Source organism: Siniperca chuatsi, linkage group LG3 (assembly GCF_020085105.1).
Source record: "Siniperca chuatsi isolate FFG_IHB_CAS linkage group LG3, ASM2008510v1, whole genome shotgun sequence".
NCBI classification, from domain to species: domain Eukaryota; kingdom Metazoa; phylum Chordata; class Actinopteri; order Centrarchiformes; family Sinipercidae; genus Siniperca; species Siniperca chuatsi.
In genome coordinates, this window is record NC_058044.1 from 20,417,710 (window position 1) to 20,439,505 (window position 21,796).

General features: G+C 40.9%; 2 protein-coding genes across 3 annotated transcripts; both read right to left on the minus strand.

Annotated features, from left to right (window-relative positions):
- Positions 1-223: 223 nt before the first annotated feature.
- Positions 224-13,477, minus strand: srp68 (signal recognition particle 68). Its single transcript, XM_044186403.1, has 16 exons — positions 13,319-13,477; positions 12,770-12,836; positions 11,787-11,900; positions 11,231-11,426; positions 10,937-11,019; positions 10,708-10,817; positions 10,451-10,530; positions 9,995-10,135; positions 7,130-7,228; positions 6,349-6,413; positions 5,401-5,554; positions 4,920-5,014; positions 4,352-4,481; positions 3,944-4,019; positions 3,779-3,831; positions 224-2,363 (listed from the first exon to the last, which is right to left on the minus strand). The coding sequence occupies exons 1-16, from the start codon at positions 13,404-13,406 to the stop codon at positions 2,136-2,138; spliced, it is 1,779 nt and encodes a 592-aa protein (XP_044042338.1). The 5' UTR covers positions 13,407-13,477; the 3' UTR covers positions 224-2,135.
- Positions 13,478-16,043: 2,566 nt separating this feature from the next.
- polg2 (polymerase (DNA directed), gamma 2, accessory subunit) lies at positions 16,044-21,792 on the minus strand. Of its 2 annotated transcripts, none has more exons than XM_044186425.1 (8): positions 20,780-21,792; positions 19,998-20,099; positions 19,226-19,326; positions 18,673-18,858; positions 17,205-17,342; positions 17,029-17,109; positions 16,713-16,804; positions 16,044-16,612 (listed from the first exon to the last, which is right to left on the minus strand). In XM_044186425.1, the coding sequence occupies exons 1-8, from the start codon at positions 21,273-21,275 to the stop codon at positions 16,447-16,449; spliced, it is 1,362 nt and encodes a 453-aa protein (XP_044042360.1). In that variant the 5' UTR covers positions 21,276-21,792; the 3' UTR covers positions 16,044-16,446. The 2 variants fall into 2 exon arrangements, with proteins under 2 accessions (XP_044042360.1, XP_044042351.1); XM_044186416.1 differs by having other exon boundaries at positions 19,226-19,331; positions 19,994-20,099; positions 20,780-21,791.
- Between the last annotated feature and the right edge of the window lie 4 nt (positions 21,793-21,796).

Consider the following 21,796-nt stretch of genomic DNA (forward strand, 5'->3'; position numbering starts at 1 on the left):
CTGTATTTCCTTCAGAATTTCACCTTTTACTTTGTAAAACATGGGGTTTGATTTTAATAGTAATTCTAATTAAAAAAAGAAATAAAATCACATAACGCCACAATAAAAACTCCCCCATCCCCCTCCATCATAGTCCTTTCGGGCATCTTTTAATCAACAGGATTAAAGCTGAAATTAATGTCACAGGATGTTCCATAGAATGAAGAACGTCAAGAAAACAGTGTTTGGTGCAAATATATTTTAATTATAGGCCTGGAAACTAGATCAAATCATACAGTCTCATTTCATTTCTCCTTCAGCTTAATTATTCATCAGGACTAACTGTTTTCCAGGCTACTCGAGGTAAAGTGCTGGAAGTATTCCAGCACGTCCATCTTAATTCTTTAACATAAAATACTGAAGGGGAGAAAAAAAACATTAAAACCAAAGACATTGATAAAATTATTAAGCAAAACAGTTAAATATACGAGTGGGTGAGTGACAGTGAAACAGTCCTCTAACTAGTGTTTAACCAGGTATCACAGGCAAACCAGGTCCCTTAAGGATCTGGGGAAATGTGTGGCTTTGGTGCGGACATTATGACTGGCAAACAACTGATGACAAAAGATTTTTCTAGCATTACAGTTTATCCATAGACATGTCACTGGTGATGAAAACATTTTAGTCCTATTCATGACGGACAAACAGGCGTGGTGGTGTGATGAATGAAAGGCTGCTAAAAACGTCCTTAGTGGCTACTGTTGTCCGACAACAGTGATTGGTGTTTTTTTTTTTTAAACTGAAATGTAAATGAAACAGTCAAAATAAAAACACTGCAGGAATTAATTAGTCTGAGGAGCTGCACTTGCAATTGTTTCCCACCTCAGTGCTGGTACAACATGGTCATCAACCAGCAGACCATTAAGACATTGAAGGCTGTTAAAAATGAGGCTTGTGCTTCCATCTAGACAAGCTGACGCAGTTGGACCCTTCTCTAACATAATGGTAAGTTTAGTGCCAAATGTCATACAGGACAACATATGCAATGACCTGTGGCAGTTGTCAACTACAATCAACAAATTAAAAAACAATGAACCATCCTGCTTTTTTCTGTTAAAAAAAAAAGAAAGGAAAACGACATTTCACACTTCGATGCACCTAAAACTTTCAAATTTTATCTCAATACTAAATTCAGTCTTCCTTCATTTGGTAACATCTCTGTTCACATGACTTGTACACATCAGAAGCCACTTACAAAAGACGGACAACAAAAAAAAGTGTTGAGATAACTTTCTTCTTGTGCTTTTTAAACAGCGACACATATCCAGTTTAATGCTGCATTACCAGCCTGTAATGTTCGTCTTTTTTTCTTGAGCTGTCCGCAAGGCATTATGAGTGCAGTGGTGGGCTGACTTGCCAGTGTATAAAGTGAAGTTTTGAATCACAAATTGGTGTCTTAATGCAGTCAAAAGGAGGCGAGATCAGAGAGAAGGTGACGGGAAGAAGTGGGACGCAGCTGAAGTCTTTTGAAACTATGATGATTGATAAAACAGCTTCAGTCTGTCAAACTACAGGTCACAGGATATTCATGTTATCTGATGAGCACCACTTTGTTTTTGTAAGTCATAGTAGGTGCAATAACAAAACTGCACTTTGTAAATTTTATGTTTAAGAAACAATGAAAACATCTCTCACATAAAGAAAAAAAGTGAGACAATTAGATGAAGGCGCTTACATAACACTGAAATAAAAATGACTTACTACTGATGATGCCTAAGTGGCTTAGTTTACTCTGACTGGATTGTGAGATTGACTACTTGGCTGTACTTACTGAGACCATGGCATGGGAACCTGTAAAACTTGAAAGAGACACCTCCATAGCTCTAACCCACACAGCCTGATGTTATTACTAAAAGGTGGCAGGTCGACTTTGGTCATATTGTTACTTGAAATTGATTCAATGACTTTTCTATAATCTTTCTGGGAAGATTAGACTCTGCCTTGCTCAGAACTGCAAACTCTACCCATCTTGCACTTAGGCACTAATAATCAAACATAAATGTACCTGAAATTATTCTAATTAACAACTGACCCAAGTCTGGTTGTTTGTGGTAAACTCTGGGCCTTTTGGCTCCCCTGTAGAGCCTGTGACTGATTTAGCTGCCAAAGCCGAAGATGCCCTTGATGTAGCCAGTGAGACCACCCTTGCCCTTCTGCTCCACCTTGTCATCCAGGGGTGGGAAGGCCACATGGTTGAGAGCAAGGTCAAAGAACAGGGGCTTGCAGGGGATTGGCTGGAAGTCAGGAGGGAACTGGACCAGATTGGGCTGCTTTCCTACGAGGGCGGGGTCGAGGCGGAAAGTCTCCAGGCGGTTGCAGAGGGGCTGCATGAAGGAGAAATAAATAAAAGTGATAACAGAGTTAGCAAGGTTATATTAATAACTCAGCTATCCAGCCTATCAAAACTCTGAGATTTACAAACCATATGACTGAATGGTTTGTCATGATCACAGATTGTCATTTATTATTTTGATTGGTTGTCAATCTCAAGAGGGCGGGTCTTACATAATATGAGCCGGCCTGAGGGGCAGATGCCGAAGGAGTGAGAGTAGACCACATAAAACCTTAACTATCCAAACTGCTAAAGAATGAACGCACAGGTTAAACTCAATTCACTGAATTGACAATCAAGTGTTTGACATGATGTTGTTAGCTTGTCACCATTGGTGGGTTGCTGAAATAAGCCTACAACACATCAGTTTGCATTTTGTTTCTACTCTGCACACTGGTGGTGGCATGCAACACATGACCGTCACTAATTGTATCGCAATTCTTTGATTGGCCCTGGCTGTCCACCGTCGCTACAGTTACGATTACTTTATCTAGCTAGCTACCCAGTTCGATACCAGTACCGGGTATCACAGAGGAGAATTTCGTGCTAACCACAAGAACAATCTGCAAGTACGTGGCAGCACATTGCTGGAGTAGATCAGCCTAAAAAGTTAAAATGAAGAGCATGGAGGAAGTACGGTTAAAAAAGAGATTTTACAGAGAAGTGGCGGCTCGCAGATAAGGGGATGAGGAGAGATTGGCTTTTTTATGACAGCAACGCCAATACAATGACCTGCAGCGTTTGCAACAATAATACTGAGTAAGTACGTGCGTTGTTTGCAGAATGTGTGTTTGTGTGATCAAGTCACATTCTTAAATAAAAGTTGTCTCCTTACAACAATAATTTTCATTATTATAATTCCTATGTACAGTAATTCATATGTACAGTGGTGTGCAAAAGTGTTTGCCCCCTTCCTGATTTCTTATTTTTTTGCATGTTTGTCACACTTAAATGTTTCAGATCATGAAACTAATTTAAATATTAGTCAAAGATAACAAGTAAACACAAAATGCAGTTTTTAAAATGAAGGTTGTTGTTATTAAGGGAAAACTAAATCCAAACCTACATGGCCCTGTGTGAAAAAGTGATTGCCCCCTAAACCAAATAACTGGTTGGGCCACCCTTAGCAGCAACAACAGAATTGTTGTAATTCAGCCACATTGGAGGGTTTTCGAGCATGAACTGCCTTTTTAAGTTTATGCCACAGCATCTCAATAGGATTCAGGTCAGGACTTTGACTAGGCCACTCCAAAGTCTTCATTTTTTTGTTCTTCAGCCATTCAGAGGTGGACTTGCTGGTGTGTTTAGGATCATTGTCCTGCTAAAAGACTCATTGCAAGTTATCGCAAACGCTTTTGCACACCAATGTATGTCATATTGGTGTGTCTTTTGATTTTGTCCTCTTACCGTGTTGTCTTTCACCTGCTGCTGAGAAGGAACTTCAGCAGTCTCATCAGTATCTGAAACACAAGCACAGGGTTCATACAGCTTTTTAGTAAAATTCAAGCACTTTCAAGGTACCTAAACCAAAAATTTTGGCTAGAAAACGGTCAGTTCAAAAAGTGCTCTCACCTAAAATGGCAGCAGCTTGAAGGGAGTATTTTTCAGCGTTGACCTCAGCAATGAGCTCCTGAACATCAGGGAGATCCTGCAGAAACCAGAGATACGACAGTGATGTTTCTGGTCGAGTACAGATGTTGGTAAATTGTCACAAAGACCTTCAGAGGTCAGTTTCAAAACCTGAGAACTCGCTGTGGAGTGTGTTTTCTTTTTGTTTGCAGTGATTATGTCAACAAGTGTGTAAGAAGAGATTTTCATGATGGATTGTACATTAAATCTTGTGGTACTGAGAGATTCCAGCCCTAATGCATGTGCCTGTCTAGGTGTGTGCTTTGCATCATGAGAGAGACAGAAAAAAAGTTAACTATTTCTAATTGTTTGATAAAAAACAAAAAAACAAAAACAAAAATTGTGACCAACCTTGAGACTGTTGTTGAGACTCTTGGCCTTAGACTGGACCTCCTTGGCGTATTTTAGCACCCTCTCATACAGCACCAGTGCCTCACTCCACTTCTTCACCAGCACATAAGACTGGGCTATGAAGAAACACCTGTGAGGGGTACAGACCACCTTAATAATACATGAGTGTATGTATTTATGTATAGAAAATGTATGTCTGAAACAATCTACAGAGAGTTTTATTATCAGAAATAAGCCATGAAAACCCCCCAAAAGGAGAGAGAGAGAGATGCCAGTCAGTATTTCAGATGAGAGTAAAGTCTATTTAAAGGAGCTTATGTTAAGAAAATCTGTTGTGTGGCCAAACATCTAAACAAAAAGACATGACTACAAGAGGACAGCAAGAGAGAGAGTAATACATTGTGGGCACATGGATTGTCATGCTAATATATGGAAGCATTGAACATTAACTGCCTCACAAACAATTAAAAAGTGGAAAATTTCTCCAGAAGACACTTGGAGCACTATTTTTAGTAGTATTTATTGATTAGGAGGTGCAAGTAAAGCATTTAAACCAAAGATGTCTGACCTGTAGGCCTTGTAGACCAGCGTCTTGAGGGACACCTCCTTCTGGAAGGTGTGGTCATCCTCCAGACCCTGCAGAGTGGAGAGCTCGGCCAGACTCTGGAGGGACGGACGAACAGTGGAAGGTTAGGGAGGTGATGGGGCAGAAAGCATGAGGAGAAACAGAAGGAGAGTTACATTGCGAGAAGGAAGTGACAGAGACTGTCAAACAAGGCAGAGTACACATCCCTTCACTGCTGACAACACAGATCAAACAACTCATCACACATTTACAGTGAGTAATAACTAAGAACCAGTTTTAACTAAATTACACTAACTGAAATAACATGCTGCTATTATGGACAATTATTTATGGAAAAGTAGGCAGTGACCTTTGTTTTGACAAGTTTAGAAACATTTCTAACTTTATTTCGAAACAGCTTCTCCATACATTCAGAACCTTATGATTAAGAAGATCACAATATATTTGCTGTTCAGACATTTACCTGCAGGATGATGTCGTAGAGGCGGATGAGGTCCTGTGGACGGGGTCCTCTCTTGTTCTCATCGGATTCGGGTTCCTTCAGTTTAGCCTGCAGAGTGTGGGCCATGCTCTCATTCCTCTTCACCAGCGTACAAAGCTTGATGTAGGTCAGGTAACTGGGAGAGCAACAGCACATTTTAAATTATTCACTTATTAGGAGATAAATGTAAGAAATATCTGAGGGTGGAAAGACTTATTTATACCTAGGCCTGGCTATATGTCACTGTATCACAGGCTACATTTCTTGTATTCTCTATATATGAAAATGCCATCGACTCATATAGGTCCTACTGTTTGTGGTGTAACAAGCTAGATATAAGTCATCAAATCCTAACACATCCATGTTTTTTTTTCTTTTCTTTTTTTACACTGCAAAGATCTGTCAAAAATAACGCCATGCTTCATGCATTCTCTGAAAGTTGTCTTGGGTCGAGATCAGAGTACACGTTCAGCCCAATAAAGTCCCAACTAGACAGATTACTTGATCAACAGGAAATTGATCAACTGTTTTTGACAATTGATTTATAATTTATATAATTAATGTTTCAAACAAAAATTCTCAAATGTGAGGATTTACTGCTGTGTAATATATGATAGTAAAGTGAATATCTGAACATCTTAGGGACTGTTGGTCGGACAAAACAAGGAATCTGAAAAGGCACCTCAGGCTCTGGTAAATTACAATGGGCATTTTTCATTATTTTCTGATATTTTGCAGACAAAACAAGAAACAAGAAAATAACTGGCAGATAAAGCATAGTGAAAATAATCGTTAGTTGCCGCCATAGATAATAATAGCCTAATCTGACACTGTGTATAACTCAAAAGACAAAAAGTCTGATCCTGGTATTTACAAGCATAAGTAAATGTCTTGACTGAAGTCTGTTTCAAGCACAAGTGTTTATTTTACCTGTGCAGGAACTGCATATTGGACACCTTGCCAGTGTCGCCATCAGAGCTCCTATCTCGTTGCTTCTACAAAGACAAGCAATATTTAAAAGAAAATGTTTTCCTCCCACATTCCTGTTTTAGTGTCACATGTATTAACTGTTAGTAAAATGTAAATCAAACTGATGACTTTGACCCATTGCCAAACATCTAGGTCATAAATAACTAGAATTACCGCCCTGCAGTTGCATGCCTCCGCCAACCAGTCAAATTGCAGTTTACAATCAGTCCAGACTCAAAATATATGTAGTCAATACTTGGAAGGAATTGAATAGAAAAGGGGGGGGGGATGTTTTGGCTAAATGGAAGTTATCACTATATTGATGATACATATATATTCACTGGAATCATACATATGTATGTGAAATTTGGAATTGCCCAATTCAATCTTAAATTATGGTTAAAAACCTATTTTGAGGTCACATTGACCTTTAAATCAAAAGTGCCACCTATTCAGTGTCTGACCAACTGTGAAATATGGTCACAATCCCCCCCCCTTCTGTTCCTGAGTTATGGTGTTGAATAATGGCCCAAAAAAGCGTTTTTCCAGGACATTATGTCACAGTGAAGTTGACCTTTGACCTTTTGGGTAAAAAAAGGTCATCACTTTGTCACTGTCTCCATAGATTGTATATAAAGATACAACGTATATAATGCCTCCAGCCAAAGCTAGTGCAGAGGCATAAAAACATTCATCCCTCTCCTTCACAGAAATAGGTTTACTTTTTAACCTGACATCTTACCGCCTCACTCTTGAGTTCCTCTCTCACAGCCTGAATCGTGTCTCTGCACTCGGCCAGCAGGGTCTCATACAGATGCTCTTTGGTCTCCTCGTTAGATGCCTGCACAACAGAAACACTAATAAAGATCTATAGTGGAACATATATGCATTTATTATGGAGCACATGCAGCAAGTGATGGCGTACTTTGAGCAGTAATAGTCGGTTTATGTATCAGCATTAGATCACTACAGCAAACAAACTAAGCAGAACAGAAAACTGTTGGTCGGTATCATCACTGATACTAATCCACATTTAATAAAATTTATGTTACAATTAGTGCACTATATGTAGCCTAGGTGCAATTGTATTACAGAATAAAATGATGGAAAGTGAAGAAAGCTTTTAGGAAGAAAAAGAAATCATGAAACTATGTCATAGGATTTCACATCGAGAGGAGTTTGGGAGGGGAAGACTTGAGTTTAAAGTGCGCTTCGTAAACTTGACAAGAAACATTTTAAATCTTCTAGACAGCAAACCTGCACCTGAACTGTAGCCTGTAGAAAATTATAGGGTCAAATATTGTCCCCTATGCTCAGTGGCCTCAATATCTGACCTCTCACAACCACTTTCCACCTGATTAAAGCTACAATTACACTAATAAAAGTCAATCATGCAAACACAAATATTTCATCCGTTTAGAAGTCGTAGTTTGATACAAAGAGCAACAGTTTAAGCAAGGACGTGACTGTGGCAAACTGGGGGGAGAGATGCAGGTATGTGGCCCAGCAGGCTGCCAATACATTCCTGCACACAACTCATCAGCAGTCAGACACTTCAGGGTTCAAATCTTTGTGAATGACAGGATTGTTCTTCACCTCACCTTTCTTTCATCGACACACTCATACAATAGACCTGTGTTACTACAATATTTTCAGAGATCTACAGGACATATGTCCATAGTTAAATAAAAGAGGCCATGTTAGATTACTGTAAATGGGAAAATGCATTGTAAGCAATTAATGAAATTTTTTTGATACAGTATCATTTTTGTTTTAAACTCACATAAAAGTCTTTTAACACCTTTGTGGATGACATTTATTGTCACATCTTCACCTTCAAAAAGGGGCAAAAAACCCTTAGGAAGAAACACAGTGGAGGAATGTTATGAGAAAATTCTTTGTAGTGATAATTGAAAATAGACCATAAGGTCAATAGTCATAAGGCTGTTCTCATACACCCAGAAGGCTGATGTTATTTAGTGTCACACACTCATGCCAACACCCTGGCAACTCCTAGCAAGACCAGCTCAACCTGTCAAGCATCTTTCTGTTGTTCAGAGGGAGGGCTGGACAGATAAACTGATTAGAGGAGGGAGGAATCAGCAAAGCTTTTCTACTAGGACTGACGTATGGCCCAATGCAGCATTTCCTGTCCCCTGAGGCCAAGAGCTGGGGAACAGGTGTAACACACAGGAAAGCTTAAGGTGTTGGTGTGACATACTCAGACACTCTATTGAGTAATCGAGGAAGTGGCACCTAAGCTTGCAATTTCCATAACATTCATTCTATCACTCAAAGATTGTTGATGAGGATGTTATTTTATTATGCATGCCTTACAATATCAAGACACAACAACTGCGGTAATTACTGTCAGCTTCAAAATGGCTTCCTACACATTCAGTCACAACCACTATTGGCTTAAGAATGGACTTCAATGCTGCAGTTGAGTCCCAAAAGGGCCCATTTGAAACAGCAACCTGTTTAGAGATGATAACACTAATCAGTCCACAGAGACCTGCTGGGTGTAGTCCTATATTCATGTGTGGGCGGAAATGCACAGAATGCAGTTGTGCGATGATAGAGGAAGCATGCCAGAGACCTGAGTGGCTGTGGGTGTGACAGGTGTGTCTGCAGGGTGTGCTGAGCCTTCGGGCATAAGACGAACTGTGGTGGCTGTGAGGGAACGTGTGAGAATGTAAAGAGGCGAGTGCCACCTACTGAAAGTTTAAGGAACTGCATGGACTGTTGTAAGCAAACTTAGGTCATATGGCCATTTTGGGATTTTTCATCTGAAGCAACGTCACTCTTGCAGAGTGTAATTGACACTTTAACGCCAGAAGGGTATGCACACTCGAAGAGTAGTTAAGGACATGGAGTAGCACATGAAGCTATGATGAACTGAAGAAGAAGGGTCTTAAATCACTTTAAAATCAAAGCAGAGCTTTAAAAAGGTTTGTATTTATAAACATCCAGTTCAAATGGGACATTTGAGCACAGGGATAAACTCTTCAGTGTGCATTTTCTGATTCAGCACAACAAATAAAATACTGCTATCAGAACACTATTGCTGTGAAGTTGCAGTGCTGGGGTTGATAATATAATTTGTGATGGTTGCACTGGTTTGCCTTCTGATGTGGCATGAGCTGATGACTTAGAGTACACTGACTAAGTAGGTAAAAATAAAGCATTCTGAGGAGGAAAAAAACAACTTCGTAAACGGTGTAGTTTAAAAAAATTTTTTGACAGCAGAGACAGACAAGAAACATGAGGAGAGAGGCAAGGGGGATTGACATGCAATAACAGTCTCCAGCAGGAATCGAACTGAAGAGTTGCGCTTACATGGATGTTTAGGCACAGAGAGTGAAAGCGTACATGGTTCTGTTTATACTACACTGAGTGTCTTATTGGCGGACATGTTCACAAATGTTTGCTGGCGCATGTGGTCCGCACCAGTCATACATTTTGGGCAGCATGTGGACATGGGCAGAAAGGGACACATTTCTAAGCACGTAACGCTATTAAGAGCTGTTAACAACAAGGGCTTCACACCGAGGGTGGTGCAGTTTGTTTGAACTCCCTACAAAGCAGGAACTGACAAAATGCTGACCTGAGCGATAGCGGCCTCATTGTCTGACAGACCCAAGAGGAAGATGCGGGCCTTGTCGATCTTGACGGGCACCGTCCGCCCTCGCCACTCCACCTCACTCATGGTGGCTGCCTGCTTGGTTCTTGCCTGAGTTATCAGGGCCTGAGGAGAAAAATAAATAAAAAAAATAAAAAATAAAATAAATATATATATATATATATATAAATAAAACATTTTTAAAAAAAAATGTTCTAAGCCATAAGAGCCAAGATGTCTTTGGATTTCATCAATGAATATTCAATCTTGCTTAAAATCCTGTTAATATATTTGCACACAAATTTGCCCTGCTTACTTTTTTACTGAGACCAAATATGAGGAGCATGTGCGTGTCACACCCCAACATGATATTAGGCATCACCAATATATGAAAGATGACTGATGATGAAAACGACTAATGTCTAACTCCTGTATGTTCACCTCTAGTTTCTCAGCCATCATGCCTCCTCCTCCACCAGTCAGTCTCATCTGCATCAAGTCATTGATGGCGTTCTGATCACCTGCAATCAGACAAAAAATAAATAAAATCCAGTTACACAGTGTGTGTGCGGGGGGGAGGTATATGAGCTTTGGGACATGTGCAGCTTGTGTGTCCTACACGAGTCTAAGATGGCTGTCAGTTATGTTGAGGTGGATCAGTTTTTCCTCACTCTTATGTGTCAGTGTGTGTTACTCACCAATGTTGTAAGCACAGTAGCGGATGTTGGGTGATATCTCATCCACACGCTGGCGATACAGAACTGCTAGCTCTTCAGTGAACGCACTGGCCAGCTTCTCATAGATGGTCCTGACAAGACAAATTATAAGAAATTATTCCCAACGGTTACAAAAATTCATACATGACAAACACGCATCCACTTATTCTGCCAGTGTATTAAGAAACTGTAGTGATGTTTAAAAACTCACTTGCACTTGTTGAAGGCCTCCATGGCAAGCTTCCACTCCTGCAGTTCAAACTCCACCATACCAGTCAGGTATGCAGTGTAGGCCTGAAATAAAATACATTGGTGGCTGTTGTTAGAAGAAGAATCAGATTTTGTATCTACAAGCGACCATCAAAAACTGAAATAGAGTCGAAGGACAAGAGGTTGAGGCCACTTTTGGACCTTTGAGGCTGCAATCTCATTGTACATGTACACCTTATTCTATACACCTGCATGGCGTCTCTAAAAGCAGATTGAAAGTGACTGTTCCGTGTACCTGCGCCTCAAGTTTGGTCTTGGCGTCGACACGGGGGCTCTCACAGAGCTTCTCCAGCTTCTCACTGTGCTTGGCAGCCTTGCGTAGTCGTGCCAGCAGGTGGAAGCGCTTACGTGGCTCTGTATTGGCCTCCTGCTTCAGCTGCATGGCGTAACTCCACGCACGCTCTGCCTCCATCAAAACCAGCAACAGATACCTGGAGAGGGTGAGGCCGTTGCATCAGCTGCACGTTTTAACCATTTTCAGTTGACACATTCAATAACTGAATTCCTATCCAAAGGCAACAGGAGACAACAGAGTCAGCAATTATCTTTAGCAAATATATTCATTACAAGGATTTGATTCTGTGGTTTAGCAGTGATGTGTATCAAACCAGTTGCAGACTCATGTCTTATGTAGATAACAACACGTCACTACAATTTGACAGGAACGGGTCAAAATCCTCTGTGACGTGTGTTTATTATTCTGCATCAAACACAGGGTTTGTATGTCAAACATTCACTTCCATAACATCAGCCTGCACATTAATGTCCAGCTCCGACAATCCATTCCTCACCTGCTGTCAGAAAGCATTTCAACAGTTATTTTCTTCCCAACAAACTTGTGTCGGTTGCCCATCCTAAAGCCAAGAGTCTTGCGCAGGCGGCGCAGTCTGCGGGAGCAGTAGCCCCTGGACACAGTTACACAAAGATGGTTACGTTACAGTAAATCAAAGAGGCTTACATGTACATTTTCATCTTTGTTTCTCTCTGACTTTTCTTTGAAAAACTATTATCCTAAATTCTCTAAGGAACATCTGTTATTCTCCTTCTAGGTTTGTTATTTGAGCACTTTATGACAAGTACAAGTAGTGACAATGATGTGTGTAAAATACACTTAGTGTCCACTTTTTTTTCTTTTTAAGATACACCCGTACTAAATCTCAATTGTATACAAGTTATGCCATATATTCTACCTCAAATGCTTGTAATGTGCACATTTTGCTGACACTTTCAGAGGTGTTAAATCAATTATGCGTTTATTATTGAGGCTGTAGTTAGTGTTGGTGTTGTACTCGACTGCATTATATTGAGGTGTTTCTAATAATCTGCCCCCCTCTTGTATGTAAATGGGGTGGACAAAACATTATTAAAGTGTATGCCAAAGCTGTTGTATTTAATTGCATTAGATTGTTAAAGTGTGCCTTATAAAGTATGAACCCTATAAAAAGGTTCAAAGAGCTATTTGTACACTAGCAGTCTCATGAGAACCATATGGCAGTACAGGTTTCCACGTATAAAGCTTCTTCTCAATTTATAAGACATGAGTTTGGTGTCCAAAAAAATACTGTAATATACAGGATTTTGGAAAAAATGTCACTGATAGAAGTTGATTGTCAATTTACACAAAAAACTTAACAGATATTCCCCATGAATGAACAACTGTGCACCTCTACACCTGTGAACAGCTATACAATACTGGAGAGTTCACCACAGACATGTCTGCAGCTATGGACCAGTTAGTGCAGTTTTATAGGACGTATGACTGGGCCCAGCTCACCTGTATCTCTGGTAGTCTCCGTGCCTGAGGCCATGCTGCTGCTGGGACTCCTTGATTATTTGCAAAACTGCGACTCAGTGTTAAGGGGCAACCTCATCTACATCATCACACACACGGTACTCCAAGGGAATATTTGTCATTCATATTAAAGTATCAATATGTCAAATCATGTTAGCACTGGATATACAGACCAGACAAGTCTTTGACTGTAGTGCTGTGATATGTTGCAGTCAGACATGGCAACGTAGCAGCTACTGAAACTCAGAGGTTACAACAATTAAAAGTGAACAAATCAACACGTCTACGGCAGCACACATTCACTAACAAACTTAGTTGATCAACGTCCTTAGACATGACAAGCCAAATAAATCTGCTTTTCACGCCTGCCACCGACAGCCTGCTTCAGTATGACACGTAGCCTAATAACGCTAGCTAACGTTATCCTCTAACCGAGCTAGCTAGCAAGCTAACATTAGCTTCTGAGACTGACACAGACTGGCTGGGGCAAAGACAAAACCGCCGCTAAACATCTGATGCTGTGAAGGATACTTTCCAGTCCAAGTCCTCCATCCGGTGAATTTTCTTTATTTTCATCCATGAGGGAAACTTTAGCTTCGTTTTGCTTGTCTGCGGCCATCTCTAAATGCTAACAGCTAAGCGGCGTACACACATGCTCAGTCAGAAAGTAGAGCCAGGAACCAATGACGGCACAGGGAGGGGCAAAGCTACATCCAAACCTCGCGAGATTTAACTAAAAGTCTTCGTATCCACTCAACCGTGCAGGTTGCTCTCTCAGGAAGATCTCTGATCGAGTTCCCAATACACCAATAATAAAAGAAATACATTATTTTTAATTGAGGCATGTACTTTTACGGCTCTTCTTGCAATCACTACTACTAAATAAAACAATATATTACAGAACAGTGAGGGCCCTCATAAGCAACATGTGATCATCTCTATTGACATAAAACAAAGTCATAATGAAGAACAGCACAGGAGCAAATCAAAGGAGACAGCAGTACATAACAATGCCATAATAAGCCCCTATGCAGCATCATATAGTCTCAAATATTACTATGTGGAACTATCTGTCTGGTTCTGTTGCAACTACAAATGCATATTTTACCTGATTTCCTTCCAATTCAAAGTCCCTGTTGGATGCAGTTTAGAGATATATGTGTAATATGATGAAGATCATGCTAAATAATTTACAAGGGACTTTGAGATGAGATATAAGTTTTTTTCCAGGGTCAAGAATAATTTTTGATTGGTCTTCAGTATTCAACTAATCTCTGACAACAAACATGGAGCACAAGGACCATTAAGACAAAGACATCCAAATATTAAAGAGACATTCTGTATATTTTAATAGAAAGTGAGACAGAAATAATCACACCAAACATTTATCCCAATCCTCCTCAAATGTAAATATCACGTTGTTGAATGCAGACAGTGACACAGACCTGATCACATGCATTAAACACATGAGTACGAGTTTTCCACCTCTTTGCTTTAAAATATTGAGGGAAAGTACCACTTTATGGACAAATTCTGAATGGTGATTGCCTGCCATTGGACAAAAGTCCTGACAGCGACAATGTGTCTGCTTAAGGATGTCCGATGGCAGGTCAGCCTTCTTGCCACTGGACTCTCTGTTGCGCCAGATGGACAATTCCTGTAGGAGGCGAACTCGTACCATTGGCCTGTCCACGCTGAGGCCCCAGGCACAGCTTTGGTACACCACTTTCCTAACCCGTCCGTTGGGGAACCCTTGCCCCCCTCCTTTTATCCAAAGGAAGGTCACTGGAGCCAAAACTCTGTACATTTTGAAAGAGCAGTTCAAGGTGAATAACTCATAAGAATTTGGTGTCTCCAGAGCCTTGGGAACTGGATGTCAGGAAACTTGGGAGTTTGATTTCTGAAGACAGGGTATTGCCATTGGACACCTGTTATTTTCTGCTAAACTGTGCAGCTTTAGCAGAAAATAACAGCTGAAGCTGGAGTTGATGGAAATATGTTTTAGTTGAATTTTTTTGGTCAAAAGATTTTTATCTCCAAATAGCTAATGATTTGGAAGCTGAAATATGTGGGATACGTGGTCTCTGGGGCTCCAGGAACCTGCTCTGTGAAATTCAGCCTCTTAGCCCCAACCATTGTGAAGATATAACCTTTGTCCACTTGAAATACCCTAGGCTCTGCAATAAGGTATTTGATTTGGACAAAGTTTGTCCAGTTCACGTACCTTATGACAGGCCCATCCTCAGCTGCAGTGGAGGAGACAGGCCCATCCTCTCTACAGCAAACACCATGGCCACGAACGATGCTTCCAAAAAGCGGGAAGAAGCAGAAAGTCACTAGTGGGGGCAAGCTGTCCCCCCTCAAGATCTTTTCGCCGTGGAGCACTGGGCGTGGCTGGGGCAACAGAATGAGGCTCATAACGCTGCCACCATATTCCACTCTCTTCTAACAGATTGTCCTGGAGCGTGGTGGTGAGCGGGATGCAGGTGACAACTGCAAAGTTTTATTTACATAAGCACACCAGTTCATAAACTTTATGAAGCAGACCCCACCCCCCTAATGCAGTTGCTAGGTAAGCTGCCCATCCACTTTAACAATAATTAATGTTTAGCGCTGAGCTCCCCCCCCCTCTTGTTATCAGACCAACTGGAGGAAGACCATACCCTCCCACCAACAAGTTCCTTTTTTATGGCTACCAGTGTGCCTACTGGTGCTGCCTCTTCGGGCAAAAATAGTCTGCCACAAGGGGAGAGGAACAAATATATTTTGTTCATAAAGGGCACGGGGCCATCCAAGAACCTTAATGTGCCCATCGGGGCAGGAGCAGGTGGAGGAGGAGGAAGGTGGGGGCTGCACCAATAGCAGCAGTGCAGAGGGCCAGTCTGTCCCCTACCAGGAGTCAGGGGACTCTTACTCGTCCCCCTCGGAGGAGGAGGAAGAGGTCAAAGTGAGGGAGGAAGAGACTGAGGCAGGTGAAGAAGGGGAGGCCTAAAAAGGAGGAGAATGAGGAGGAGGGGTCTCCACAGTAAAGACTTCGCCAGGTGCAGGGCTGCAGGGTGGTCCTGAGGCCATATAAAACCTTTCATTCTATGATAAAGATCAAAGAGCAGCTACATTTTATTTTAAAAATCTCCTGGAGGAAGCTCACCTTTGAGAAAAAAAAAGAAGCTGTATTGGTTTCATTATTTTGGTTGATTCACTTAAAGTGTTCATATTGTTGTTTTTAATTAGTGTTGATTCACTGTGACATTTAGTATTGTTGTTTATACAGAATTTATTTAGAACTTATCAGTGCAGACTTTTAAATGTTCATATTGCTTTTGTTTTTAGGATGCCGGGAATGTCCCCGAAGGGTTAGGGCAAAGTCATCCAGTTGGAGCCCGGGGACCCCGAGGTATTGGAATCGCACAAACTGGCCAACCAGTTCCCTAAGGTAATAAAATACATAAAACATCCACAATTTGTAATTGGGTCACATTGAGCCAAAAGTCATTCAGGAAAACATTAATATCCAATAAATGCTCTGTTCAGCAGGAATATTCCTCACTAGGACGTCCCTGACTTGTAGATTTACATTAGTTTTGTATCTAGAAGGGAAGCAAACTGAGGCAGCACAATATTCAGACTGTCCGTTTTAGTTTCCCAAACAAAAACTCCATTCAGATGTTGTCAGCAGCAGAAATGTATCTGGAGAGAAAGTTCTTGATCTCAGAGATGTGCATCGTCTCTTTGATGGTGGTGTCTCTGTTGCGGACTTGAAGGAGGCCGCTCTCCAGCGTGTTCTCACTGATCACCACAGTGAAAAGCACTCCCATCTCATCGTACCTAAAATGCATCGACACAGGGACACACATCAGTCCACAGCAAGAGAAACACTGCTAAGATAACTGCTTCTGCTTCCATTACAACATGAATTGTACTTTACCTTGCGGTCATTGATGTTGACAGAGTTTCAAGATATCCAGGCCAAGCAGAGATCTTAGCCTCCGTAAACTCCTGCACTAGCCCTTGACATACCTACAAAATAATTAAATACTCATTAATCTACTTTGACTAATGCCTACACTTTAGTGCTGATTCTGTCAGTCACTTGAAATCACTTGAAAGATCCTTTTCACCCAGCACTTGACTCACTTTTTAGATGTGTAGTCACACAGATTTAAATCAAGACAAAAAAAAACAATAAAAACAAAAAAATCAATCAATCATTGATGTCTGATGTTAATACATGTTTTTCTTACCTGCCTCAGCTCCATAGTGGCTCCGCTGCCAATGTCTAAAGCCACTTTGACTGGAGCCAACACTGGATGCAACTTCAGAACCTGAAATCAACAGGGAACCAGAAAATAAAAATCATCTCATAACCCTCCTGCTGACAGTTTTTTTCTTTACGAGTGGGTCAGCTGTGGGTCATCACCTTTCTCTGCTGCAGCTTCTGCTTGCCGTTTTCTTTCTTGAGCTGCTGGAGTGAGTTGGACAGAAAGGCCATCACGCCACGGTCCACGTTTCCGGTCACAGAGACAACGTGAGGAACTGACTTATGACCATCTCGACACTGAAGCGTGTTTAGAAAGACAGACAATTAACACTGCATGTGATTACACTGAAGAAAGGCAACAACAGTAGTGAATAGCTGCTTCTGTTATCATATATCTCATCATGCACAACTAAAACTAACTAAATGGGATGCAGCCATTATGAATGTTATTAATTACACCCATGCGTTTCCTGTAATGGCATGATAAAATGTCTGCTGTGAAAAAGGTCTATTAAGCATGGCACAGAACAAGGCACAGGATTGTATTGCTCTTCACTTCGGGATATTTATTATCAGATGGTAAAGTCATGCCATTTTCAATGTAATTTAAATGGGTTTTGTATTCTTATGTCTTAAGTAGATTTTTGAAACATACCTAAGAGTTCAGATGTAGTCTGATAGGCCTTTTTCACAGCAGGTGTTACTAATAAACATTAACAATAGCTCTTTTGAATGCAAGTGTCCCAGGACCCTGAAACTAAATCAGCTAAATGGAATTGGAATCATCATCATAAATTTTATTATTTACACTTGTGCCTATTGTGACATGTCAAAATGTCTCCTGTGAAAAAAAAATGATGTGGGGGCCCACATTATTTGGGGGACAGAACCAGTTTTGCTGACCCCTAGCTTGGACCAACAGGGTTAAAAGACAAGAATCTGAATCTTAAAAACATATATACTATACAGAAGTATTCGCTGTCGTACCACCAGACTACAAAGCAGCTTCTTCCCTCAAGCTGTGAGACTACTAAATTCATCCTCAGCACTCCACCATGTGAAATAGTTTTCATTTCTATGACTTACTATTTATTCACTGATCTACTGTATATAATTTTTTTGAGTAGCATAAAAGGGAACTACAAAACAAAATCTCATTATACAACCCTGTGTTGGAAAATTATCAATAAATCTATCTTGTATCTTATTGTCGACCACGAGGTGATAAGAAAATTTGTCTTGGCATGGTTCACAATTTGGTAAAAACAAAACAGTACACAAAGATTTAAAAACGGTTTTACTGCAGCCTAAACAAACAGTGCTTTTTACTTATATAGTACATATAGTTCACCAAATGAACCTACAGTAACTAACATCACCTCTATCTTCTGACAAGGTGTTATTTAACCATGTTATTTTACAAGTGCAGTTTCTCTGGAAGTGCCACCATGATGCCGTCAAACGTGATTCCTAGATTATTATTACAACTGAAAATCTGCTATACCCTCTATGTGACTTTTCAGCAATGGCAGCTTGACAAAGAAGAAACTAGATGCAGACATAGAAGGCACACATACAAAACAGCCAGTGTCCACATTAAGACACTAAATAAAAGAAGCAGACTGACTTGTAGTTTGGAATGGACTCCTTTGTGTGTCTGCAGCAGCTTGGTGTCTCCTCTGCTCCACAGCGTCTCCAGGGTCTCCTGTCCCCATGGGAAGCTGTAGATGATCCTCACACCACGAGATGCCGCCTCCTCGAGTTCCTCCTCTGGGACGTCACTACTGCTGAAGTTGGATGGAAACAGGGCGAACTGGAAAGACATGGATTTCACGTAACTGAGGTCATCTTGATGTAGAGTTTAAAAGATACACTTCTTGATTTTGTCACTGCATACAACAGCATCCCCAAATCGCCTCCTATATCAAATATTGATTTTTGAAACTCAAGTCTTAAAATTTCAAAACATCAGCAGCTTACTAGGGGGAAATTTAGTGTTTTGGGGCCTTGCAGGAAGATCAGGGAGTGTATATTTAAGTAATATTAGTAAAATATGCCTCTTCATCTGAGCCAGTTCACTCAAAAAAGTAGCTAAATAGGTGTACAAGGAAACTCCTTGTTGAAGTGTTACACCAGCTACAAAAACATGTTTTGAGGGAGACACTGCCTCATATACTCACTTTCCTCCACCACTTCAGTCTCTGTAGCGTCCAGTGATCCAGCCACTGGGAGGAGGTGCGAGGAGAGCAGAACCACACCAGAGACGTCTGGGTGACCTCAGCTGGGCTGGCAGAAAAAGAACCATTACATTATAATTACAGCAGAACTACACATACTTGTTTTAGCTGTATTTAAATAGTACTATTCTGTATGAAATACAGCCATGCTCTTTTTTTCTCAGAAAACATGGACCAGTTTGCCCTCTAGTGGTTAAACAAACAATCATATCAAATCATGATAATCATATCAAAACTGATATGATCACAAGGGCCTGTTTGACTGACTGTGTGCTGCAGTCCAATCTATAACAAAGTGAAACACTTCATGTTCTGCTGGAATTATTTAAACCCTTAAACACTCAGCTAACAGTTTGAACTGTATGTTCTGCCCTGCATTGTAGCTGGAATCTTTTTTACAGGGCATTGTTTTTGGAAATGGCTACAATAACCAAAAAGACAAGGGTCTAATCTATTGATACTACACGTTCATATTGATGTACCTCTTCATAGGATTAGCAGTCAGTGAGTTGTACATATTGAATGTTTGCTAAACTGATTAGTCTGATTACAGCAACATACTTGCATCATCAAGCAATATTGAGTAAGAAGGAGCAAAATGTATGTGCCCTCGTTCCAAAATCTCATCTGGAGGATCTGTAGTTCAAGAATGAACGTATGTATCTACACACCCACAGACAGACAGATGACAAACAGGAGATGAAGCCTCACCAACCAGAGCCATCTGAGGGCTGGAAACACAGGCCCGTCTCAGCCAGGCCGAAGGGCAGCTTCCTGTTCACCAGCTCCAGCGAGGGGACAAACTGCTCCAAGGCACCTGAGAACAAACCAGACTTAATTGATGTTTTTGTATTCAATTAATTTTAATTTAGTAGAAAATAGAAGATGGCTATGGTGACAAACATTGTTTGATTTAATTGTTTTGTTACAAATTAAGGGTAGGTGTCATCAGTTATGTTCCCAAGAGTGATGCACTATCCTTTTGCCCCTCTACAAAATCTCAATGGTGCAATATTAGCTTCTAATGTTTATTTTTTCAGCCACTGGATGGGGAGGACTTTCTTGCCCTGAGTTGAGGCTTTCTTGTGGAACTTCCTCTGAGGCTCGGTACAAATCCCAGCTCCTTTGCAGACTGTTCAAGTCTGTTGTTAAGTCCTAACCTTAACCACCACGATCCTAAACCTAAACATAATATTTGATTGGTGGACTTGGACTGGGATATACTCAACCAAAGCCAAGGAAGTCCCTACCAGTTATTACTTCAGCATTGTGCAGAGCTGAAAAGGACTTCATGCCTTGCTCAAGGTCATTTTACTGTAGCACTGCGATGATTTGCTGGGCCAGGGATGGTCTATCTTGCCATCTCCTTGCAATACAGACCAAACTACATGCTAGCATAATCATTACACTTTGTATTCTAGTGCAACTATTACTTGTCACATTATACCAATATCATAATCAACCTGTGAGTCTCTCTGGAACATGTTAGCACTCTACCTTGAAGAAAGTTTCCTCTCACAGATGGGGACCTCTGAAGGAGCGTCTGTACCTTCTGGATGAGCTGCTCCTTGCTCAGCTCTTGCTGTTCAAGTATTTGTTTTAAATTTTCAGACTCAACAATCCTCAGTTGCCCCCGTCCATGTGCTGCTGTGTCCCTGCTGCTGCTCAGAGTGTTTATCCCAAACACCTGAGCTGTGGACCTGGTCACAGAGTGCCACCACTGCTCCAGCAGGTTTCTCCTCAGCTCCATGCCCAGAGGTCCATAACTGCAGCTCACCCCCCGCTGAAACAGCTCCACATTAGTCTGACCAGGTGAAATATAGTATCTGTCCACACAGAGCTGCAGCAGAGTCCTGACCGGATCCAAATCCTCACTCGATGATGTACTGCTGCGTCCTCTGGTGTGTTGCAGAGCCAGCGTTGTACTGCACTGTGAGGCTTTTAATATGGACAAACGCCTTGATAGGGCGTTTCTGACACAGTAAGATAACATGATGAGAAGTGACAGACTGGTCCAAATGTCGGTAAATCCAAAGATTGTCTACTGAAGTGATGAATCCTCATGGGTAAAAAATCATTCATTTATCATAATTTGACCCCTCTTTACGGACCGTTAACAGTCCAAATAAACCTTAAATGTAAAAGGGTTAAAATATAAGATAGGCCTTGATCTAGCAAGTCACCTTTCTCAAAGCAAAAAAAAAAAAAAGAAGAAAGAAAAAGAAAGTTAACTGATTAGCATAAAAATACAGGTTCAGTAAGAGGTGACAACTTTATCCTCAGTCTGTTGAGCGTTGACTGATAGCAAGCATTCTGTAGCTAGCTAACTCGTGGAGGTCTTCTTATACATCCATGATATAACTACATACCGCAAATGCACTCGCCTGACAGTTGTTCACTAACGTTACTGTTGTCACACAATTAAGGTTCAATGATAACCGCTGGACAAAGTTTGAGATTCACAGGATTTACATGTGACATACGATCCGGAACTGATAGCTTTACATCCGGGTT

Coding starts and splice junctions, on each gene's coding strand:
- srp68 (XM_044186403.1), bottom strand. CDS start 13,406: ATGGCCGCAGACAAGCAAAACGAAGCTAAAGTTTCCCTCATGGATGAA. Junction 12,837..13,318: donor TGGAGGACTTGGACTGGAAA/GTATCCTTCACA, acceptor ACTGAGTCGCAG/TTTTGCAAATAATCAAGGAG. Junction 3,832..3,943: donor TCAAGCTGCTGCCATTTTAG/GTGAGAGCACTT, acceptor CTTGTGTTTCAG/ATACTGATGAGACTGCTGAA.
- polg2 (XM_044186416.1), bottom strand. CDS start 21,275: ATGTTATCTTACTGTGTCAGAAACGCCCTATCAAGGCGTTTGTCCATA. Junction 18,859..19,225: donor GACTGAAGTGGTGGAGGAAA/GTGAGTATATGA, acceptor ATGTCTTTCCAG/TTCGCCCTGTTTCCATCCAA. Junction 17,110..17,204: donor AGAAGCTGCAGCAGAGAAAG/GTGATGACCCAC, acceptor TGTTGATTTCAG/GTTCTGAAGTTGCATCCAGT.